This window comes from Cherax quadricarinatus, chromosome 12 (assembly GCF_038502225.1).
Source record: "Cherax quadricarinatus isolate ZL_2023a chromosome 12, ASM3850222v1, whole genome shotgun sequence".
NCBI classification, from domain to species: domain Eukaryota; kingdom Metazoa; phylum Arthropoda; class Malacostraca; order Decapoda; family Parastacidae; genus Cherax; species Cherax quadricarinatus.
The window spans coordinates 29,461,704-29,484,390 of NC_091303.1; the positions used below are offsets into that span (position 1 = coordinate 29,461,704).

The following is a 22,687-nucleotide window of genomic DNA, read 5'->3' on the forward strand; positions in this document are numbered from 1 at the left end:
CTCAGGGAATATATCCTCTGTTGTTTTTGTTGCTGTTGTTATTTTTAGGGGTCATAAAGTAAAATGAAAAGGTGCCACTATAGATAATTCATGGCGTTCATAGTTACATGTCACCATTCATAGATGAGTGTCACCATTCATAGATGAGTGTCACCATTCATAGGTACATGTAACCATTCATAAATGAGTGTCACCATTCATATATGAGTGTCACCATTCATAGATGAGTGTCACCATTCATAGATGAGTGTCACCATTCATTGATGAGTGTCGCCATTCATAGATGAGTGCCACCATTCATAGGTACATGTCACCATTCATAGATGAGTGTCACCATTCATGAGTACATGTCACCATTCATTGATGAGTGTCGCCATTCATAGATGAGTGCCACCATTCATAGGTACATGTCACCAGTCATAGATGAGTGTCACCATTCATAGATGAGTGCCACCATTCATAGGTACATGTCACCAGTCATAGATGAGTGTCACCATTCATAGATGAGTGTCACCATTCATAGGTACATGTCACCATTCATAGATGAGTGTCACCATTCATGAGTACATGTCACCATTCATGAGTACATGTCACCATTCATAGATGAGTGTCACCATTCATAGATGAGTGTCACCATTCATGGGTACATGTCACCATTCATAGATGAGTGTCACCATTCATAGGTACATGTCACCATTCATAGATGAGTGTCACCATTCATGGGTACATGTCACCATTCATAGATGAGTGTCATCATTCATAGGTACATGTCACCATTCATAGATGAGTGTCACCATTCACAGGTACATGTTACCATTAATAAGTAAACGTCACCATTCATAAATACGCTTCACCATTCATAAGTACGCATCACTATTCATAAGTACATGTCACCATTCATAAGTACGTGCCACCATTCATAAGTACGTGTCACCATTCATAGGTATATGTCACCATTCATAAGTACGTGTTACCATTCATTAGTACGTGTCACCATTCATAAGTACGTGTCACCATTCATAAGTACGTGTCACCATTCATAAGTACGTGTCACCATTCATAAGTGCGTGTCACCATTCACAGATATATGTCACCATTCATAAATACGTGTCACCATTCATTAGTACGTATCACCATTCATAAGTACGTGTCACCATTCATAAGTACGTGTCACCATTCATAAGTACGTGTCGCCATTCATGTGTCACCATTCATAAATACCTGTCACCATTCATAGGTGAGTTTCACCATTCATATGTACGTGTCACCATTCATAGATACACGTCACCATTCATAAGTACGTATCACCATTCATTAGTACGTGTCACCTTTCATAAGTGCGTGTCACCATTTATAAGTATGTGTCACCATTCATAAGAACGTGTCACCATTCATAGGTGAGTGCCACCATTCATAAGTACGTGTCACCATTCAAAGGTGAGTGTCGCCATTCACAGATACACGTCAACATTCATAAGTATGTGTCACCATTCATAAGTGCGTGTCACCATTCACAGGTGAGTGTCACCATTTGTAAGTACGTGTCACCATTCATAGGTGAGTGTCGCCATTCATAGATACGTGTCACCATTCATAGATGCGTGTTACCATTCACAGGTACGTGTCATCATTCATAGGTACATGTCATCATTCATAGGTACGTGTTATCATTCATAGGTACGTGTCGTCATTCATAGGTACGTGCCACCATTCATAGGTACGTGTCATCATTAATAGGTACGTGTCATCAGTCATAGGTACGTGTCACCATTCATGTCCTTCTGACATTTTATCATTGGATGTGTCGTAAAACTGTGTGTAATCAGGCAGCTTTGATTGCACAGGTCGAATCTCAGCTCCTGGCCCCAGGTCTTTTGCCTGTTATTGTGAACACGTTCGATTGGTTGGTTAATGGGACTTAAGATCCAAGGAGGATGAGAGGGTAGTGAAGTGAAACTGTCAAATTGGTGAATCATCCTCAGAATCGTTGGATTTTTGTGTGGAACGTTGAGAAAGACGTGAGGATGTCATCCACACGTCGTCAGGATGTGAGGATGTCATCTTCACGTCCTGCCATGAAGGTTGACTGAAAAAAATAAATAAATTGGAAAGAAATATTTTTTTCGTTATGACTACACTGATGAAGAATTTACACAACATTGGGAATATCAATATTGGGAATATTAATATTGGGAATGTCAATATTGGGAATATCGATATTGAGAATATCAATATTGGGAATATTAATATTGGGAATATCAATATTGGGAATATTAATATTAGGAATATCAATATTGGGATTATCAATATTGGGAATGTCAATATCGGGAATATCAATATTGGGAATATCAGTATTGGGAATATCAATACATGTATTGGGAATATCAATACATGTATTGGGAATATCAATATTGGTAATATTAATACATGTATTGGGAATATCAATATTGGGAATATCAGTATTGGGAATATCAATATTGGGAATGTCAATATTGGTAATATCGATATTGGGAATATCAATATTGGGAATATCAATATTGGGAATATCGATATTGGGAATATCAATATTGGGAATATCAATATTGGGAATATTAATATTGGGAATATCAATATTGGGAATATCAATATAGGGAATATCAATATTGGGAATATCAATATTGGGAATATCAATATAGGGAATATCAATATTGGGAATATCAATATAGGGAATATCAATATTGGGAATATCAGTATTGGGAATATCGATATTGGGAATATCAATATTGGGAATATCGATATTGGGAATATCAATATTGGGAATATCAATATTGGGAATATCAATATTGGGAATATCGATATTGGGAATATCAATATTGGGAATATCAATATTGGGAATATCAATATTGGGAATATCAGTATTGGGAATATCAATATTGGGAATATCAATATTGGGAATATCGATATTGGGAATATCAATATTGGGAATATCAATATTGGGAATATCAATATTGGGAATATCAATATAGGGAATATCAATATAGGGAATATGAATCATGGGAATATCAATATTGGGAATATCAATATTGGGAATATCAATATTGGGAATATCAATATTGGGAATATCAATATTGGGAATATCAATATTGGGAATATCGATATTGGGAATATCAATATTGGGAATATCAATATTGGGAATATCAATATTGGGAATATCAATATTGGGAATATGAATCATGGGAATATCAATATTGGGAATATCGATATTGGGAATATCAATATTGGGAATATCAATATTGGGAATATCAATATTGGGAATATCAATATAGGGAATATCAATATAGGGAATATGAATCATGGGAATATCAATATTGGGAATATCAATATTGGGAATATCAATATTGGGAATATCAATATTGGGAATATCAATATTGGGAATATCAATATAGGGAATATGAATCATGGGAATATCAATATTGGGAATATCAATATTGGGAATATCAGTATTGGGAATATCAATATTGGGAATATCAATATTGGGAATATCAATATTGGGAATATCAATATAGGGAATATCAATATTGGGAATATCAGTATTGGGAATATCAATATTAGGTATATCAATATTGGGAATATTAATATTGGGAATATCTAGAGTGCTTTAGGTAAGTTTATGGGCTCAAGTAAAGTCCAGCTGACGTTATTACAAAGACAAAAATAGAATATAACATTATACAAGGTTTTGAAACACCTTGTATTATCCTCCCCAAAAATATCTGAAGTCTTTTGTTTCTTTTGTTTTTCCCTAAAAAAAATAATTAGTAATTTCCTGCTTTTGCCTTTGTAATAACATGACACAGGTTTCACTTGACCAAGTAAACGTGGTTGTAAGTGTGCCCATAACGAAAAAATAATTATTTTTTTTATTTTTTTTATCTTCGTTGAACTGCTAGGATGCGACCCTCGCGTCTCTCTCAACTTTTAAGACAAACTATTCTTACTATTTTTACCCAAGTTGTTGTTTCCGCCTAACCACCTTAAAGCCAACTGATCACACGAGGGTCATTAAGGCTGCATATTACTTATTTACCACCAGACAAGAATACTTTAATCCCTAACATAGGAATTAAAACAAACTCTCAGCATATATACACAGAGGGACATACACTGCACGGTTTGTATATCCCGAGTGAGGTTTTCTTTTTTTACCTGTGCGTTTGTACGTGCGTCCTTTTTTTTGTGTTGCAGTGTGCACATTATTATGCCTAAGGAAATATAATACAATATATTATTTTGTGTACATTCAGGAACAATGAGTTTTCTACGAATTCAATTTTTTTTCTCTATATTAATTTCACCCAATGTAATGACATTCCTCTTTATGTAGTAGTATATGTTATAATTAACAAATTATAAAATTTATCTAGTAATTAATTTTCTTGTTTATATTTTAGTAAGTTACATCATCGAACGTATACGGATTATACATACAAATATTTAGAAATATATCCAATTAGATTGTTATGTTTGATTATATTAAAAATACACTAAACCCGTATGGTTCATAGAAAGCTCATTGAACAGAGGCAAAGTAATAGTGTTATCACATAACCTGTATACAACAGAACGAGACAAATTAACCGGCTCCATTCTTTCCAGGTTGGAGAAGTGAGTTGCAGCTGGTGGCGCTGGAGGGAACTGTTCCATTCGTGTGTTCCAGGAGGAGGGCTGCTTCCTGGAGCAGCCAGAAATGTCAGTGGTTGTCGGCAGACGTCACACTCCCGCTCCGTCTTCTAGGAAAGCGCTTATGCACCTTTTGGCTGGTAACACACAAAGAGACGGAGATGGTTAGTAGACTGCCTTGACGGACGGCCAGTGTTGGTGGGTGGTGCTGATGGTGAGCCGTTTACTCATGTTACTGCAGGTGTTGCTCCGGGCTCATTCAGTGTTCCTTGTGCATAGGTGTTACGGTGCCTTTCGTACCCGAAACTCATTCACTGCTCCACATATACAAGTGTTACCGTGCCTTTATCGAGAGATTGAACCAGTGATCACTGCTACACTACTGTATCTTTGTAACGCGACAATCATCGTATATATTTATCGCGTGAGTGTTACCGTGTCTTCAGTCTCCGGAAGATTATGCAGTCTCCTCAGCGCATTCGTGCTGGGGGCTAAGCTGTCCCCGGCGGTCGATGGCTGGGGTGAGTGCATGTCACTAAGTACGTCAGTAAGTGAAGAGCCAGCCTAGTGAGCCACACACTCACCTGTGTTAAACACAACAGTCTTCCCTCCAACGTCAAGAACTTGGAATTATAACGACACGCACCTTTAGTTAAGTAGGCGAAGCGACAAGACAAGCAGGGAATCAGCAGATGGACCTGTGGAAGCCAGCTGGTCGCAAGGCGAAAAAAGTAAGTAGATTACACGTTTTATATATTTTTTTGTCCAGTATATCGCGCTGATGCATTTTTAATAGTTATTATTATGACGCGTTACATGCTGCTACATACGTAGCAGCATGTAACACTAAAATAACGTATGTTAGCTATATATATATATATATATATATATATATATATATATATATATATATATATATATTAGCACACGTAGTGTTATCATGTTTGCACACACCATGTTAAGCATGCTTCTGCAACTAATTTTTCTGGTTATACACAGTATTTTTGGATATCTTGTGGTGGTGGTGGTAGAGGAAATTTATTCGTCAGGAAACAGCACAGCGCCTCCTAACGCGGATTTTGCTTAGAGGATGACCCTTTAACTAGTTGGGAAACATCGACGGGCTTACCGGAACTAGATTTTACACCTCGTTCATAAATGAGAAGATCACTGCATAGTGATGAATCTTATGATGATGGTTAGCCATGTATAAAAAGATGTTTAACTGATATTATAGCCTAGTACGACATAATTTATTACAATTAAGAATGAAATTTATATATATATCGCCAGTTACAACTGCAAAAATTAATTTTTTGGCAAAAACAATATTTCTCTTCGTCTCCCCAATAAATTATAAGGTTCTCGTTCTTACCTATTATACTGGTCGTTTTTGTTCACAATTTCTCCTTGGTTTCTTTTCAATATCACATAGATGTTCTAGTATTTTCAAGTAAACGCCGTGAAACATGATTGTTTTTATGTACTAATAAGGTATCCTTGCCTAGGTTGTCAAAGTTTGTTTCCTTCCCAATCAATTTGGTTTCCACGCGATAACTTGAGGATGACTTTACTTTTAGTTGATGCACTGATAAATTAGTGTATACCAAGGGCGAAGATTTCAATAGTAATTGAGTTGTGTAGCCTCTTGGTGGAGGACTTGAGAATATAATACTCGTGTGTTGGCCAAGACATGTGTGTACATTCAAGGAAGAAGCAGATTACGATCTTCGGCTCTCAATTAGTATTTTGAGGAAAATAACACGAAATGAACTTCAGTCGAACTTCGATGACTTGAGACTGATGGAAACAGACACCAGTCATTCTACCTATCATCACTATCATGCAGGAGGAGCCACATGTCTATGGTGCATCCAACAAATCAGCAGACTCTTGGATGTCATGACCGCCCGGCTCCAGCTGGGATACCAGTATCTTGGAGAGGTTGTGTCAGCATCACCAGCTGATGCTGGTGATGTGACTATTGTCACACTTGGCGCCATTATGTGCTGCACTGAGATGAGACAGCTCACTAAAAAATGTTCAAGAAATGTCAAAATATTTTATCCACAGTAGCATTGCAAACTATTCTGGAAAAAATTACCCTGACTTTTGATTTTTGTAAATAACTCATAACCACTTAAACTTGTTTAAAATCTAATATAAATGTAAATAATTGAACCCACATATAAGCTACACTAATATTTTTGTGACTTAATTCATGTCTGTATAAATAACTCGTACGATTGTAACCAGATATAAACATGTACAACAGTTCATTACCACTGTAATGAAACTGGTGCTCACTCCCTCGACCCATTTTGTACATCTGTAATCTTAAGAAAAAAATGAAAAATTTTGGAAAAGAAATGTTTTTTTTTACCGAAAAATAGTGCATAATTCTGGTAACATATTGATGCAATCAGCTTATTTCTATCATATTTCTAAGTATCTTTTTCCAAAAATGTAATTTTTTTTTGTTCTTGCTGTCATCAAGAGGACATGATGCCAATTCGTGTTTTTTTTTACACCAAAAATTTCGATTTTTTATTGTTTTATTCCAAATATGGTACACGGCATGTTAACTGTGGACTACATATTAGTACCCAAGAGTGAGAACTGCTCGGTCGCCTGCGGGCTGCCGACGAGTGAGGATATATAATGTGTGCAAACATTTGGTGCGTCGTGACCGTAGAGTTCTACAGAAAACTTAATTTGTCTTTTACTCAGGAATACATTATTGATCTTTTCCTTCCGTTTTTTGTGAAAACTATAGGAGTGTTATGATTTTTGCATTTGTTATTGAGGAATGATGATTCTACTCGTTGTCATTTGGGGTTTGCGATATGTTTTACCGTGTTATTTTATTGATTTCCCCCCCAAACATACTTAAAAAAACAAAAACAAAATCAAACTTCAACATTTTTTATTATGCAACCTAGTGGCATTTCGTTCAAAAGTTCGTTGTTAGAGGATTATCTAACCATTTATCTTTCATCTAATGTTAACTAAAACATTGTATGTCTTACCAATTTTGTACAGAATACAGAGGTTTATGCCCTGTAAAATAGGGCACTATTTTATTTTTTTTCTACCCCTCAAGGACGGTTCCTTGATGCTGGTGAAGGGCTCTTGATCCAGGGAACTAGAGCTGTGCTCCGGTTCCCTGAATTAAGCCTGAATACCTTCCACCCCCACAGGCGCTGTACAGTCTTACGGGTTTTACGCTTCCCCTTGATTATTTTTTTTTCTATCTTTTAAGGCAAAAAGTCACTACAGACACAGTGTGCAGGTTTCAGATGCTGCTTAAATCACATTAAAAATTTCATTAAAATTGGATAATTTGAAAAAAAAAAAAAAATTTTTAGCCTCCCTCCCTTTAACTGCCACCCACAGGCTGGGTATGGAGTGCATAATAAAAATATTAACCTACATTATCACTGGGGTAATAACAAAGATACAAAGCTTCACTAAACTCACTGTAAACATTGCCTGACCTCGGTGAGTTGGTGAGCTGGTGAACTGGTGAGCTGGTGAACTGGTGAGCTGGTGAGCTGGTGAACTGGTGAGCTGGTGAACTGGTGAGCTGGTGAGCTGGTGAGCTGGTGAGCTGGTGAACGGGTGAACTGGTGAGCTGGTGAGCTGGTGAACTGGTGAACTGGTGAGCTGGTGAGCTGGTGAGCTGGTGAGCTGGTGAACTGGTGAGCTGGTGAGCTGGTGAACTGGTGAACTGGTGAATTGGTGAGCTGGTGAGCTGGTGAGCTGGTGAACTGGTGAGCTGGTGAACTGGTGAGCTGGTGAGCTGGTGAGTTGGTGAGCTGGTGAGCTCGTGAACTGGTGAACTGGTGAGCTGGAGAGCTGCTCTTCATAATTCAGCTAATATTATGGTAGTTGTCACTATCTAAAAAAAGGTCTTGCAGCATATATATATATATATATATATATATATATATATATATATATATATATATATATATATATATATATATATATATATATATATATATATATATATATATATGTCGTGCCGAATAGGCAGAACTTGCGATCTTGGCTTAAATAGCAACGCTCATCTTGCCATATAGGATAAGTGAAAATTTGTGTATGCAATAATTTCGCCAAAATCATTCTGAACCTAACGAAAAAAATATATTTCACTGTGTTTGTTTAGTATTAAATTACTGTAAACAAATCTAAAATATATTTAGTTGGGTTAGGCTAAAATAAATTTTGCTTCTCATAATAAGGTTAGGTAAGTTTTCTAAGTTCCTTTTGGTGCAAAATTAAAAATTTTTACATGAACATTAATGAAAAAAATATATCTTTAAACGTTTAAGAGAAAATTTTAGGAAGGACTTGATTTTAAATGAGTTCTTGCTAATTGACCGAATATGTAAAACTGGTCAATTAGCAAGAACTCATTTAAAATTAAGTCCTCTCTGAAATTTCTCTTATACATTTAAAGATATATTTTTTTCATTAATGTTAATGTAAAATTTTTTAATTTTGCACCAATAGAATCTTAGAAAACTTACCTAACCTTATTATAACAAGAGCAATTTATTTTAGCCTAACCCAACTAAATATATTTTAGATTTGTTTACAATAATTTAATACTAAACAAACACAGTGAAATATATTTTTTCCGTTAGGTTCAGAATGATTTTGGCGAAATTATTGCATACACAAATTTTCACTTGTCCTATATGGCAAGATGAACGTTGCTATTTAAGCCAAGATCGCAAGTTCTGCCTATTAGGCACGACATTATATATATATATATATATATATATATATATATATATATATATATATATATATATATATATATATATATATATATATATATATATATATATATATATATATATATATATATATATATATATATATATATATATCCGGGGAGAACCTTGAGTTTTCCCTGAGGTACGTTTATTGTCTTCTCTGAGGATGAGTGTCCCCAGTCCAGCCATAGAGGTGGTACTTCCTTATATATATATTTTATTTTTTATTATCACACCGGCCGATTCCCACCAAGGCAGGGTGGCCCGAAAAAGAAAAACTTTCACCATCATTCACTCCATCACTGTCTTGCCAGAAGGGTGCTTTACACTACAGTTTTTAAACTGCAACATTAACACCCCTCCTTCAGAGTGCAGGCACTGTACTTCCCATCTCCAGGACTCAAGTCCGGCCTGCCGGTTTCCCTGAATCCCTTCATAAATGTTACTTTGCTCACACTCCAACAGCACGTCAAGTATTAAAAACCATTTGTCTCCATTCACTCCTATCAAACACGCTCACGCATGCCTGCTGGAAGTCCAAGCCCCTCGCACACAAAACCTCCTTTACCCCCTCCCTCCAACCCTTCCTAGGCCGACCCCTACCCCGCCTTCCTTCCACTACAGACTGATACACTCTTGAAGTCATTCTGTTTCGCTCCATTCTCTCTACATGTCCGAACCACCTCATATATATATATTACTGTAACCACGAACAAGTGGTATTTAATCAAAAACGACACTGTGGCTAGCCGGAGGATCGATGCCGTGTTGTTTTAGCCCGCTTCATGGCGAGCAAAAATTCACGACGCTCTAAACCACTGGACCATACAATCCTACAAACAACTTGAGCCTAGCGAACCAGGCTTGCTTCAAGTTGCGAAGACATACGATGATGTGGTTGCCCCAGAAAGCCCAAAGAAGCTTAAAACAAGTTGGATCCGAACGTCTCTTTTCAAATCATCTTTGTCGGAGTACGTGTACAGGTTAATGATGCAGCCCAAGTGGATAACCGAGCGAAACTCCAGAGTGTAAATGATACAAACATACTCGCCTTAATACGTGCTGTGGTATAGTCATCTTTCCTCCTCAAGTAGTTCATCAGCGCCATTTGCTGAATGCACAGACGATATTTTTCAAGAACCACAACTGCAAAAACTAAAGTTCCTAATATCAAGTTGACAGTTCTGTCCCTCCTGGAAGAGGACGCCGAAGATATCCGAGGAATGGTGCCAAGTTAACATTTGAGAGCCGTGAGCTCCTCACTACTATATATTTAGCAGGTAACCACTTAACCGCGACAGAGCTCTTACTCCCCAACGCAATAAGTGCTTGCGTTTTGGACATCCTGCTAAATTCCATCGCGCATGTGCAGATTACCCTTCCTGTGTCTTCCCGATCCATGGAGACGAACCCTGCAAGCGATCATGATGTCTGAATTGTGTTGAGGCTTATCCTGCCTATTCCCCTTCATTCCCCGTGTTCCTAAAAGAGAGAGAAATCCTCGTAAGGAAGAAACATCGCAGAACTGGTCTTCTGCCCAGAATATATGTTCGCATGGCTTCCCGACTTTCATCCGAAACATGCACCTCTCTTGCATCATTTGTACGCAGTTAATTGAAAGGCCTTCCTTGAAACCCTTACTTGGTTTTTGACATTGAAACAGCCTACACAATCTGTTCTCTTGACTTCTCGGGCGATAGTGGTGGAGGCTCGCCATGATTTCACTAGTTTTTTTCCTCAGTGCGAGTGAGTTCATTCAGGCTCAACGAGTGAGTTCACTCTGGCTCAGCAAGTGAGGTCACTCTGAGCTAATGAGAACACATTGGCCCAGCGAGCGAGATCACTGTCTCAGTCAGTGAGATCACTCTGGCTCAGCGAGTGAGATCATTCACTGAGACGATCACAGCTGTACACACAATCGTGATCGGAAATAAGATTGTTCCTCGCCTCTTAAAAATATCTCCGTCATTACTTTTTGCCTCAACTTTACCGTGTCAAGCTTTTTGTGCCCCGTCCTGGACACTGCCTGGAGCTTCCTGTACACTGCCCGGAGCTTCCTGTTGCAGGTGAGAGTTGGTAGGCACGCACGCACTTACACGCACACGCATTCACATACGCGCACGCACGCACGCACCACACACACACACACACACACCATACACACACACACACACACACCATACACACACACACACACACACACACACACACACACACACACACACACACACACACACACACACACACACACAACACAGAACACACACACAACACACACACACACACACACACACACACACACACACACACACACACACACACCACCCACACACACACACACACACACACACACAGACACAGACACAGACACACACACACCACACACACACACACACACACACACACACACACACACACACACACACACACACACACACACACACACACACACACACACACACACACACACACACACACACACACACACACAAAGATATTACTGCAAAAGCTAGAGGATCAGGCACATATAAAAGGAAGGTCACTGCAGAGGATCAGAGAATATCTGACAGGGAGGCAACAACGAGTCGTGGTACGTGACGAGGTGTCAGAGTGGGCGCCTGTGACAAGCTGGGATCCACAGGGTCATTCCCATGACCAGTGCTATTTTTGGTATATGTGAATGACATAACGGAAGGGGTAGATTCCGAAGTGTCTCTGTTTGCAGATAATGTGAAATTAATGAAGAGAATTAAACCGGATGAGGATCAGACAGGACTACAAAGAAACCTGGACAGGCTGGAAGCTTGGTCCAGCAACTGGCTCCTCGAATTAAACCCGCCAAGAGCAAAGTCATGAAGATCAGGGAAGGGCAAAGAAGACCGCAGACAGAGTATAGGCTAAGTGGCCAAAGACTGCAAACCTCACTCAAGGAAAAAGATCTTGGGGTGAGTATAATAACGAGCACATCTGAAGCGCACATCAACCAGAAAACTGCTGCAGCATATGGGCGCCTGGCAAACCTAAGAACAGCGTTCCGAAACCTTAGTAAGGAATCGTTCAAGACACTGTACACCGTGTACGTCAGGCCTATACTGGAGTATGCAGCACCAATTTGGAACCCACACCTTGTCAAGCACGTCATGAAATTACAGAAAGCGCAAAGGTTTGCAACAAGGCTAGTTCCAGGTTAAGGGAAATCGGCCTGACGACACTGGAGGACAGGAGACTTAGGGGGGACATAATAACGTCATACAAAATGCTGCGAGGAATTGACAAGGTGGACAGAGAGAGGATGTTCCAAAGATGAGACACAGAAACAATGGGTCACAATTGGAAGTTGAAGACTAAGATGAATCAAAGGGATATTAGATAGTATTTCTTTAGTCATAGAGTTGTCAGGAAGTGGAATAGTCTGGCTAGTGATGTAGTGGAGGCAGAAATCATACATAGTTTTAAGACGAAGTATGATGAAGCTCATGGAGCAGAGAGAGAGAGAGGACCTAGTAGCGACCAGTGAAGAGGCGGGGCCATGAGCTATGAATCGACCCCTGCAACCACAAATAGGTGAATGCACACACACACACACACACACACACACACACACACACACACACACACACACACACACACACACACACAAACACACACACACACACACACAAACACACACACACACACACACACACACACACGCATACTACCTGGGCAACTATCTGAGAAATGGAAGACAGCAAATGTAGTCCTCATATTTAAGAAAGGAAACAGAAATGAGGCACTAAACCACAGACCTGTGTCTCTGAAATTTATTGTGAGCAAAGTCATGGAGAAGATTATCAGGAGGAGAGTGGTGGAACACCTGGAACGGAACAAGATTATAAATGAAAACCAGCATGGGTTCATGGAAGGCAAATCCTGTGTCACAAACCTTCTGGAGTTTTATGACAAGGTAACAGAAGTAAGACACGAGAGAGAGGGGTGGGTTGATTGCATTTTCCTAGACTGCAGAAAGGCCTTTGACACAGTTCCCCACAAGAGATTAGTGCAGAAGGTGGAGGATCAGGCGGATATAACAGGGAGGGCACTGCAATGGATCAGGGAATACCTGGCAGGGAGGCAACAACGAGTCATGGTACGTGAAGAGGTATCACAGTGGGCGCCTGTGACGAGCGGGGTCCCACAGGGGTAAGTTCTAGGACCAGTGCTATTTTTGATATATGCGAACGACATGATGGAAGGAATAGACTATGAAGTGTCCCTATTCGCAGATGATGTGAAGCTGATGAGAAGAATTAAATCGGATGAGGATGACGCAGGACTGCAAAGAGACCTGGACAGGCTGGACATGTGGTCCAGAAATTGGCTTCTCGAATTCAACCCTGCCATATACAAAGTCATGAAGATTGGGGAGGGGCAAAGAAGACCGCAGACAGAGTATAGGCTAGGTGGAAAAAGACTACAGACTTTACTCAGGGTGACTATAACACCGAGCACATCACCGGAGGCACACATCAACCAAATAACTGCTGCAGCATACGGGCGCCTGACAAACCTGAGAATAGCGTTCCGATACCTTAATAAGGAATCGTTCAAGACACTGTACACTGTGTATGTTAGGCCCATACTGGAGTATGCAGCACCAGTCTGGAACCCACACCTGGTCAAGCACGTCAAGAAGTTAGAGAAAGTACAAAGGTTTGCAACAAGGCTAGTCCCAGAGCTCAGGGGAATGTCGTACGAGGAAAGGTTGAGGGAAATCGGACTGACGACACTGGAGGACAGAAGGGTCAGGGGAGACATGATAACGACATACAAGATACTGCGCGGAATAGACAAGGTGGACAGAGATAGGATGTTCCAGAGAGGGGACACAGAAACAAGGGGTCACAACTGGAAGTTGAAGACTCAGACGAGTCACAGGGACGTTAAGAAGTATTTCTTCAGTCATAGAGTCGTCAGCAAGTGGAATAGCCTAGCAAGTGAAGTAGTGGAGGCAGGAACCATACATAGTTTTAGGAAGAGGTATGGCAAAGCTCAGGAAGCAGAGAGGGAGAGGACTTAGTAGCGATCAGTGAAGAGGCGGGGCCAGGAGCTGAGTCTCGACCCCTGCAACCACAATTAGGTGAGTACAATTAGGTGAGTACAATTAGGTGAGTACACACACACACACACACACAAACACACACACACACACACACACACACACACACACACACACACACACACACACACACACACACACACACACACACACGTACGAACATCCACCAACACAACAAAAATTTAACTTGATGTTTCTGTTATTTATATTTACCATATAATCTAATTTTGTAGATTTTGCTCTTGAGTAATGGAATGTTTGAAGCACAATGTTTGCTTCATGTAACATGGAATGTTTGAAGCACAATGTTTGCTTCATGTAACATGGAATGTTTGAAGCACAATGTTTGCTTCATGTAACATGGAATGTTTGAAGCACAATGTTTGCTTCATGTAACATGGAATGTTTGAAGCACAATGTTTGCTTCATGTAACATGGAATGTTTGAAGCACAATGTTTGCTTCATGTAACATGGAATGTTTGAAGCACAATGTTTGCTTCATGTAACATGGAATGTTTGAAGCACAATGTTTGCTTCATGTAACATGGAATGTTTGAAGCACAATGTTTGCTTCATGTAACATGGAATGTTTGAAGCACAATGTTTGCTTCATGTAACATGGAATGTTTGAAGCACAATGTTTGCTTCATGTAACATGGAATGTTTGAAGCACAATCTTTGCTTCATGTAACATGGAATGTTTGAAGCACAATGTTTGCTTCATGTAACATGGAATGTTTGAAGCACAATGTTTGCTTCATGTAACACGGAATGTTTGAAGCACAATGTTTGCTTCATGTAACATGGAATGTTTGAAGCACAATGTTTGCTTCATGTAACATGGAATGTTTGAAGCACAATGTTTGCTTCATGTAACATGGAATGTTTGAAGCACAATGTTTGCTTCATGTAACATGGAATGTTTGAAGCACAATGTTTGCTTCATGTAACACGGAATGTTTGAAGCACAATGTTTGCTTCATGTAACATGGAATGTTTGAAGCACAATGTTTGCTTCATGTAACATGGAATGTTTGAAGCACAATGTTTGCTTCATGTAACATGGAATGTTTGAAGCACAATGTTTGCTTCATGTAACATGGAATGTTTGAAGCACAATGTTTGCTTCATGTAACATGGAATGTTTGAAGCACAATGTTTGCTTCATGTAACATGGAATGTTTGAAGCACAATGTTTGCTTCATGTAACATGGAATGTTTGAAGCACAATCTTTGCTTCATGTAACATGGAATGTTTGAAGCACAATGTTTGCTTCATGTAACATGGAATGTTTGAAGCACAATGTTTGCTTCATGTAACATGGAATGTTTGAAGCACAATGTTTGCTTCATGTAACATGGAATGTTTGAAGCACAATGTTTGCTTCATGTAACATGGAATGTTTGAAGCACAATGTTTGCTTCATGTAACATGGAATGTTTGAAGCACAATCTTTGCTTCATGTAACATGGAATGTTTGAAGCACAATGTTTGCTTCATGTAACATGGAATGTTTGAAGCACAATGTTTGCTTCATGTAACATGGAATGTTTGAAGCACAATGTTTGCTTCATGTAACATGGAATGTTTGAAGCACAATCTTTGCTTCATGTAACATGGAATGTTTGAAGCACAATGTTTGCTTCATGTAACTTGGAATGTTTGAAGCACAATGTTTGCTTCATGTAACATGGAATGTTTGAAGCACAATGTTTGCTTCATGTAACACGGAATGTTTGAAGCACAATGTTTGCTTCATGTAACATGGAATGTTTGAAGCACAATCTTTGCTTCATGTAACATGGAATGTTTGAAGCACAATGTTTGCTTCATGTAACTTGGAATGTTTGAAGCACAATCTTTGCTTCATGTAACATGGAATGTTTGAAGCACAATGTTTGCTTCATGTAACATGGAATGTTTGAAGCACAATCTTTGCTTCATGTAACATGGAATGTTTGAAGCACAATGTTTGCTTCATGTAACTTGGAATGTTTGAAGCACAATCTTTGCTTCATGTAACATGGAATGTTTGAAGCACAATGTTTGCTTCATGTAACATGGAATGTTTGAAGCACAATCTTTGCTTCATGTAACATGGAATGTTTGAAGCACAATGTTTGCTTCATGTAACATGGAATGTTTGAAGCACAATGTTTGCTTCATGTAACATGGAATGTTTGAAGCACAATCTTTGCTTCATGTAACATGAAATGTTTGAAGCACAATCTTTGCTTCATGTAACATGGAATGTTTGAAGCACAATGTTTGCTTCATGTAACATGGAATGTTTGAAGCACAATGTTTGCTTCATGTAACATGGAATGTTTGAATCACAATGTTTGCTTCATGTAACATGTAGTGTTTGAAGCACAATGTTTGCTTCATGTAACATGGAATGTTTGAAGCACAATGTTTGCTTCATGTAACACGGAATGTTTGAAGCACAATGTTTGCTTCATGTAACATGGAATGTTTGAAGCACAATGTTTGCTTCATGTAACATGGAATGTTTGAAGCACAATCTTTGCTTCATGTAACATGGAATGTTTGAAGCACAATGTTTGCTTCATGTAACATGGAATGTTTGAAGCACAATCTTTGCTTCATGTAACACGGAATGTTTGAAGCACAATGTTTGCTTCATGTAACGTGGAATGTTTGAAGCACAATGTTTGCTTCATGTAACATGGAATGTTTGAAGCACAATCTTTGCTTCATGTAACATGGAATGTTTGAAGCACAATGTTTGCTTCAAGTAACTTGGAATGTTTGAAGCACAATGTTTGCTTCATGTAACATGGAATGTTTGAAGCACAATGTTTGCTTCATGTAACATGGAATGTTTGAAGCACAATCTTCGCTTCATGTAACATGGAATGTTTGAAGCACAATGTTTGCTTCATGTAACATGGAATGTTTGAAGCACAACGTTTGCTTCATGTAACATGGAATGTTTGAAGCACAGTGTTTGCTTCATGTAACATGGAATGTTTGAAGCACAATCTTTGCTTCATGTAACATGGAATGTTTAAGCACAATGTTTGCTTCATGTAACATGGAATGTTTGAAGCACAACGTTTGCTTCATGTAACATGGAATGTTTGAAGCACAATGTTTGCTTCATGTAACATGGAATGTTTGAAGCACAATCTTTGCTTCATGTAACATGGAATGTTTGAAGCACAATGTTTGCTTCATGTAACATGGAATGTTTGAAGCACAATGTTTGCTTCATGTAACATGGAATGTTTGAAGCACAATGTTTGCTTCATGTAACATGGAGTGTTTGAAGCACAATGTTTGCTTCATGTAACATGGAATGTTTGAAGCACAATGTTTGCTTCATGTAACACGGAATGTTTGAAGCACAATGTTTGCTTCATGTAACATGGAATGTTTGAAGCACAATGTTTGCTTCATGTAACATGGAATGTTTGAAGCACAATCTTTGCTTCATGTAACATGGAATGTTTGAAGCACAATCTTTGCTTCATGTAACATGGAATGTTTGAAGCACAATCTTTGCTTCATGTAACATGGAATGTTTGAAGCACAATGTTTGCTTCATGTAACGTGGAATGTTTGAAGCACAATGTTTGCTTCATGTAACATGGAATGTTTGAAGCACAATGTTTGCTTCATGTAACATGGAATGTTTGAAGCACAATGTTTGCTTCATGTAACATGGAATGTTTGAAGCACAATGTTTGCTTCATGTAACATGGAATGTTTGAAGCACAATGTTTGCTTCATGTAACATGCAGTGTTTGAAGCACAATGTTTGCTTCATGTAACATGGAGTGTTTGAAGCACAATGTTTGCTTCATGTAACATGGAATGTTTGAAGCACAATGTTTGCTTCATGTAACACGGAATGTTTGAAGCACAATGTTTGCTTCATGTAACATGGAATGTTTGAAGCACAATGTTTGCTTCATGTAACATGGAATGTTTGAAGCACAATCTTTGCTTCATGTAACATGGAATGTTTGAAGCACAATGTTTGCTTCATGTAACATGGAATGTTTGAAGCACAATCTTTGCTTCATGTAACATGGAATGTTTGAAGCACAATGTTTGCTTCATGTAACATGGAATGTTTGAAGCACAATGTTTGCTTCATGTAACATGGAATGTTTGAAGCACAATGTTTGCTTCATGTAACATGGAGTGTTTGAAGCACAATGTTTGCTTCATGTAACATGGAATGTTTGAAGCACAATGTTTGCTTCATGTAACATGGAATGTTTGAAGCACAATGTTTGCTTCATGTAACATGGAATGTTTGAAGCACAATGTTTGCTTCATGTAACATGGAATGTTTGAAGCACAATGTTTGCTTCATGTAACATGGAATGTTTGAAGCACAATGTTTGCTTCATGTAACTTGGAATGTTTGAAGCACAATCTTTGCTTCATGTAACATGGAGTGTTTGAAGCACAATGTTTGCTTCATGTAACATGGAATGTTTGAAGCACAATGTTTGCTTCATGTAACATGGAATGTTTGAAGCACAATGTTTGCTTCATGTAACATGGAATGTTTGAAGCACAATGTTTGCTTCATGTAACATGGAATGTTTGAAGCACAATGTTTGCTTCATGTAACATGGAATGTTTGAAGCACAATGTTTGCTTCATGTAACATGGAATGTTTGAAGCACAATGTTTGCTTCATGTAACATGGAATGTTTGAAGCACAATGTTTGCTTCATGTAACATGGAATGTTTGAAGCACAATGTTTGCTTCATGTAACATGGAGTGTTTGAAGCACAATGTTTTCTTCATGTAACATGGAATGTTTGAAGCACAATCTTTGCTTCATGTAACACGGAATGTTTGAAGCACAATGTTTGCTTCATGTAACATGGAATGTTTGAAGCACAATGTTTGCTTCATGTAACATGGAATGTTTGAAGCACAATGTTTGCTTCATGTAACATGGAATGTTTGAAGCACAATGTTTGCTTCATGTAACATGGAATGTTTGAAGCACAATGTTTGCTTCATGTAACATGGAGTGTTTGAAGCACAATGTTTGCTTCATGTAACATGGAATGTTTGAAGCACAATGTTTGCTTCATGTAACATGGAATGTTTGAAGCACAATGTTTGCTTCATGTAACATGGAATGTTTGAAGCACAATGTTTGCTTCATGTAACATGGAGTGTTTGAAGCACAATGTTTGCTTCATGTAACATGGAATGTTTGAAGCACAATCTTTGCTTCATGTAACATGGAATGTTTGAAGCACAATGTTTGCTTCATGTAACATGGAATGTTTGAAGCACAATGTTTGCTTCATGTAACATGGAATGTTTGAAGCACAATGTTTGCTTCATGTAACATGTAATGTTTGAAACACAATGTTTGCTTCATGTAACATGGAATGTTTGAGGCACAATGTTTGCTTCATGTAACATGGAATGTTTGAAGCACAATGTTTGCTTCATGTAACATGGAATGTTTGAAGCACAATGTTTGCTTCATGTAACATGGAGTGTTTGAAGCACAATGTTTGCTTCATGTAACATGGAATGTTTGAAGCACAATCTTTGCTTCATGAAACACGGAATGTTTGAAGCACAATGTTTGCTTCATGTAACATGGGATGTTTGAAGCACAATGTTTGCTTCATGTAACATGGAATGTTTGAAGCACAATGTTTGCTTCATGTAACATGGAATGTTTGAAGCACAATGTTTGCTTCATGTAACATGGAATGTTTGAAGCACAATGTTTGCTTCATGTAACATGGAGTGTTTGAAGCACAATGTTTGCTTCATGTAACATGGAATGTTTGAAGCACAATGTTTGCTTCATGTAACATGGAATGTTTGAAGCACAATGTTTGCTTCATGTAACAGTGAATGTTTGAAGCACAGTGTTTGCTTCATGTAACATGGAGTGTTTGAAGCACAATGTTTGCTTCATGTAACATGGAATGTTTGAAGCACAATCTTTGCTTCATGTAACACGGAATGTTTGAAGCACAATGTTTGCTTCATGTAACGTGGAATGTTTGAAGCACAATGTTTGCTTCATGTAACATGGAATGTTTGAAGCACAATGTTTGCTTCATGTAACATGGAATGTTTGAAGCACAATGTTTGCTTCATGTAACATGGAGTGTTTGAAGCACAATGTTTGCTTCATGTAACATGGAATGTTTGAAGCACAATGTTTGCTTCATGTAACATGGAATGTTTGAAGCACAATGTTTGCTTCATGTAACATGGAATGTTTGAAGCACAATCTTTGCTTCATGTAACACGGAATGTTTGAAGCACAATGTTTGCTTCATGTAACATGGAATGTTTGAAGCACAATGTTTGCTTCATGTAACATGGAATGTTTGAAGCACAATGTTTGCTTCATGTAACATGGAATGTTTGAAGCACAATGTTTGCTTCATGTAACATGGAATGTTTGAAGCACAATCTTTGCTTCATGTAACATGGAGTGTTTGAAGCACAATGTTTGCTTCATGTAACATGGAATGTTTGAAGCACAATGTTTGCTTCATGTAACATGGAATGTTTGAAGCACAATCTTTGCTTCATGTAACATGGAATGTTTGAAGCACAATCTTTGCTTCATGTAACATGGAATGTTTGAAGCACAATGTTTGCTTCATGTAACATGGAATGTTTGAAGCACAATGTTTGCTTCATGTAACATGGAATGTTTGAAGCACAATGTTTGCTTCATGTAACATGGAATGTGTGAAGCACAATGTTTGCTTCATGTAACATGGAATGTTTGAAGCACAATGTTTGCTTCATGTAACATGGAATGTTTGAAGCACAATCTTTGCTTCATGTAACACGGAATGTTTGAAGCACAATGTTTGCTTCATGTAACATGGAGTGTTTGAAGCACAATGTTTGCTTCATGTAACACGGAATGTTTGAAGCACAATGTTTGCTTCATGTAACATGGAATGTTTGAAGCACAATCTTTGCTTCATGTAACACGGAATGTTTGAAGCACAATGTTTGCTTCATGTAACATGGAATGTTTGTAGCACAATCTTTGCTTCATGTAACATGGAATGTTTGAAGCACAATGTTTGCTTCATGTAACATGGAATGTTTGAAGCACAACGTTTGCTTCATGTAACATGGAATGTTTGAAGCACAATGTTTGCTTCATGTAACATGGAATGTTTGAAGCACAATGTTTGCTTCATGTAACATGGAATGTTTGAAACACAAGCTTTGCTTCATGTAACACGGAATGTTTGAAGCACAATGTTTGCTTCATGTAACATGGAATGTTTGAAGCACAATGTTTGCTTCATGTAACACGGAATGTTTGAAGCACAATGTTTGCTTCATGTAACATGGAATGTTTGAAGCTCAATCTTTGCTTCATGTAACACGGAATGTTTGAAGCACAATGTTTGCTTCATGTAACATGGAATGTTTGAAGCACAATGTTTGCTTCATGTAACATGGAATGTTTGAAGCACAAGCTTTGCTTCATGTAACACGGAATGTTTGAAGCACAATGTTTGCTTCATTTAACATGGAATTTTTGAAGCACAATGTTTGCTTCATGTAACATGGAGTGTTTGAAGCACAATGTTTGCTTCATGTAACATGGAATGTTTGAAGCACAATGTTTGCTTCATGTAACATGGAGTGTTTGAAGCACCATGTTTGCTTCATGTAACATGGAATGTTTGAAGCACAATGTTTGCTTCATGTAACATGGAATGTTTGAAGCACAATGTTTGCTTCATGTAACATGGAATGTTTGAAGCACAAGCTTTGCTTCATGTAACACGGAATGTTTGAAGCACAATGTTTGCTTCATGTAACATGGAATGTTTGAAGCACAATGTTTGCTTCATGTAACACGGAATGTTTGAAGCACAATGTTTGCTTCATGTAACATGGAATGTTTGAAGCTCAATCTTTGCTTCATGTAACATGGAATGTTTGAAGCACAATGTTTGCTTCATGTAACATGGAATGTTTGAAGCACAATGTTTGCTTCATGTAACATGGAATGTTTGAAGCACAAGCTTTGCTTCATGTAACACGGAATGTTTGAAGCACAATGTTTGCTTCATTTAACATGGAATTTTTGAAGCACAATGTTTGCTTCATGTAACATGGAGTGTTTGAA

General features: G+C 38.2%; 1 protein-coding gene across 3 annotated transcripts in view; it reads left to right on the plus strand.

The window, feature by feature from the left end:
- The window catches only part of LOC128686616 (uncharacterized), a 414,352-nt gene that overhangs the window by 348,621 nt on the left and 43,044 nt on the right, over positions 1-22,687 (plus strand). For all 3 annotated transcript variants that reach the window (XM_070084301.1, XM_070084303.1, XM_070084302.1), the window contains exon 2: positions 4,636-5,390. In XM_070084301.1, the coding sequence (XP_069940402.1) occupies positions 5,352-5,390 (39 nt within the window). In that variant the 5' untranslated portion in view covers positions 4,636-5,351. The remainder of the gene's footprint in view (positions 1-4,635; positions 5,391-22,687) is intronic.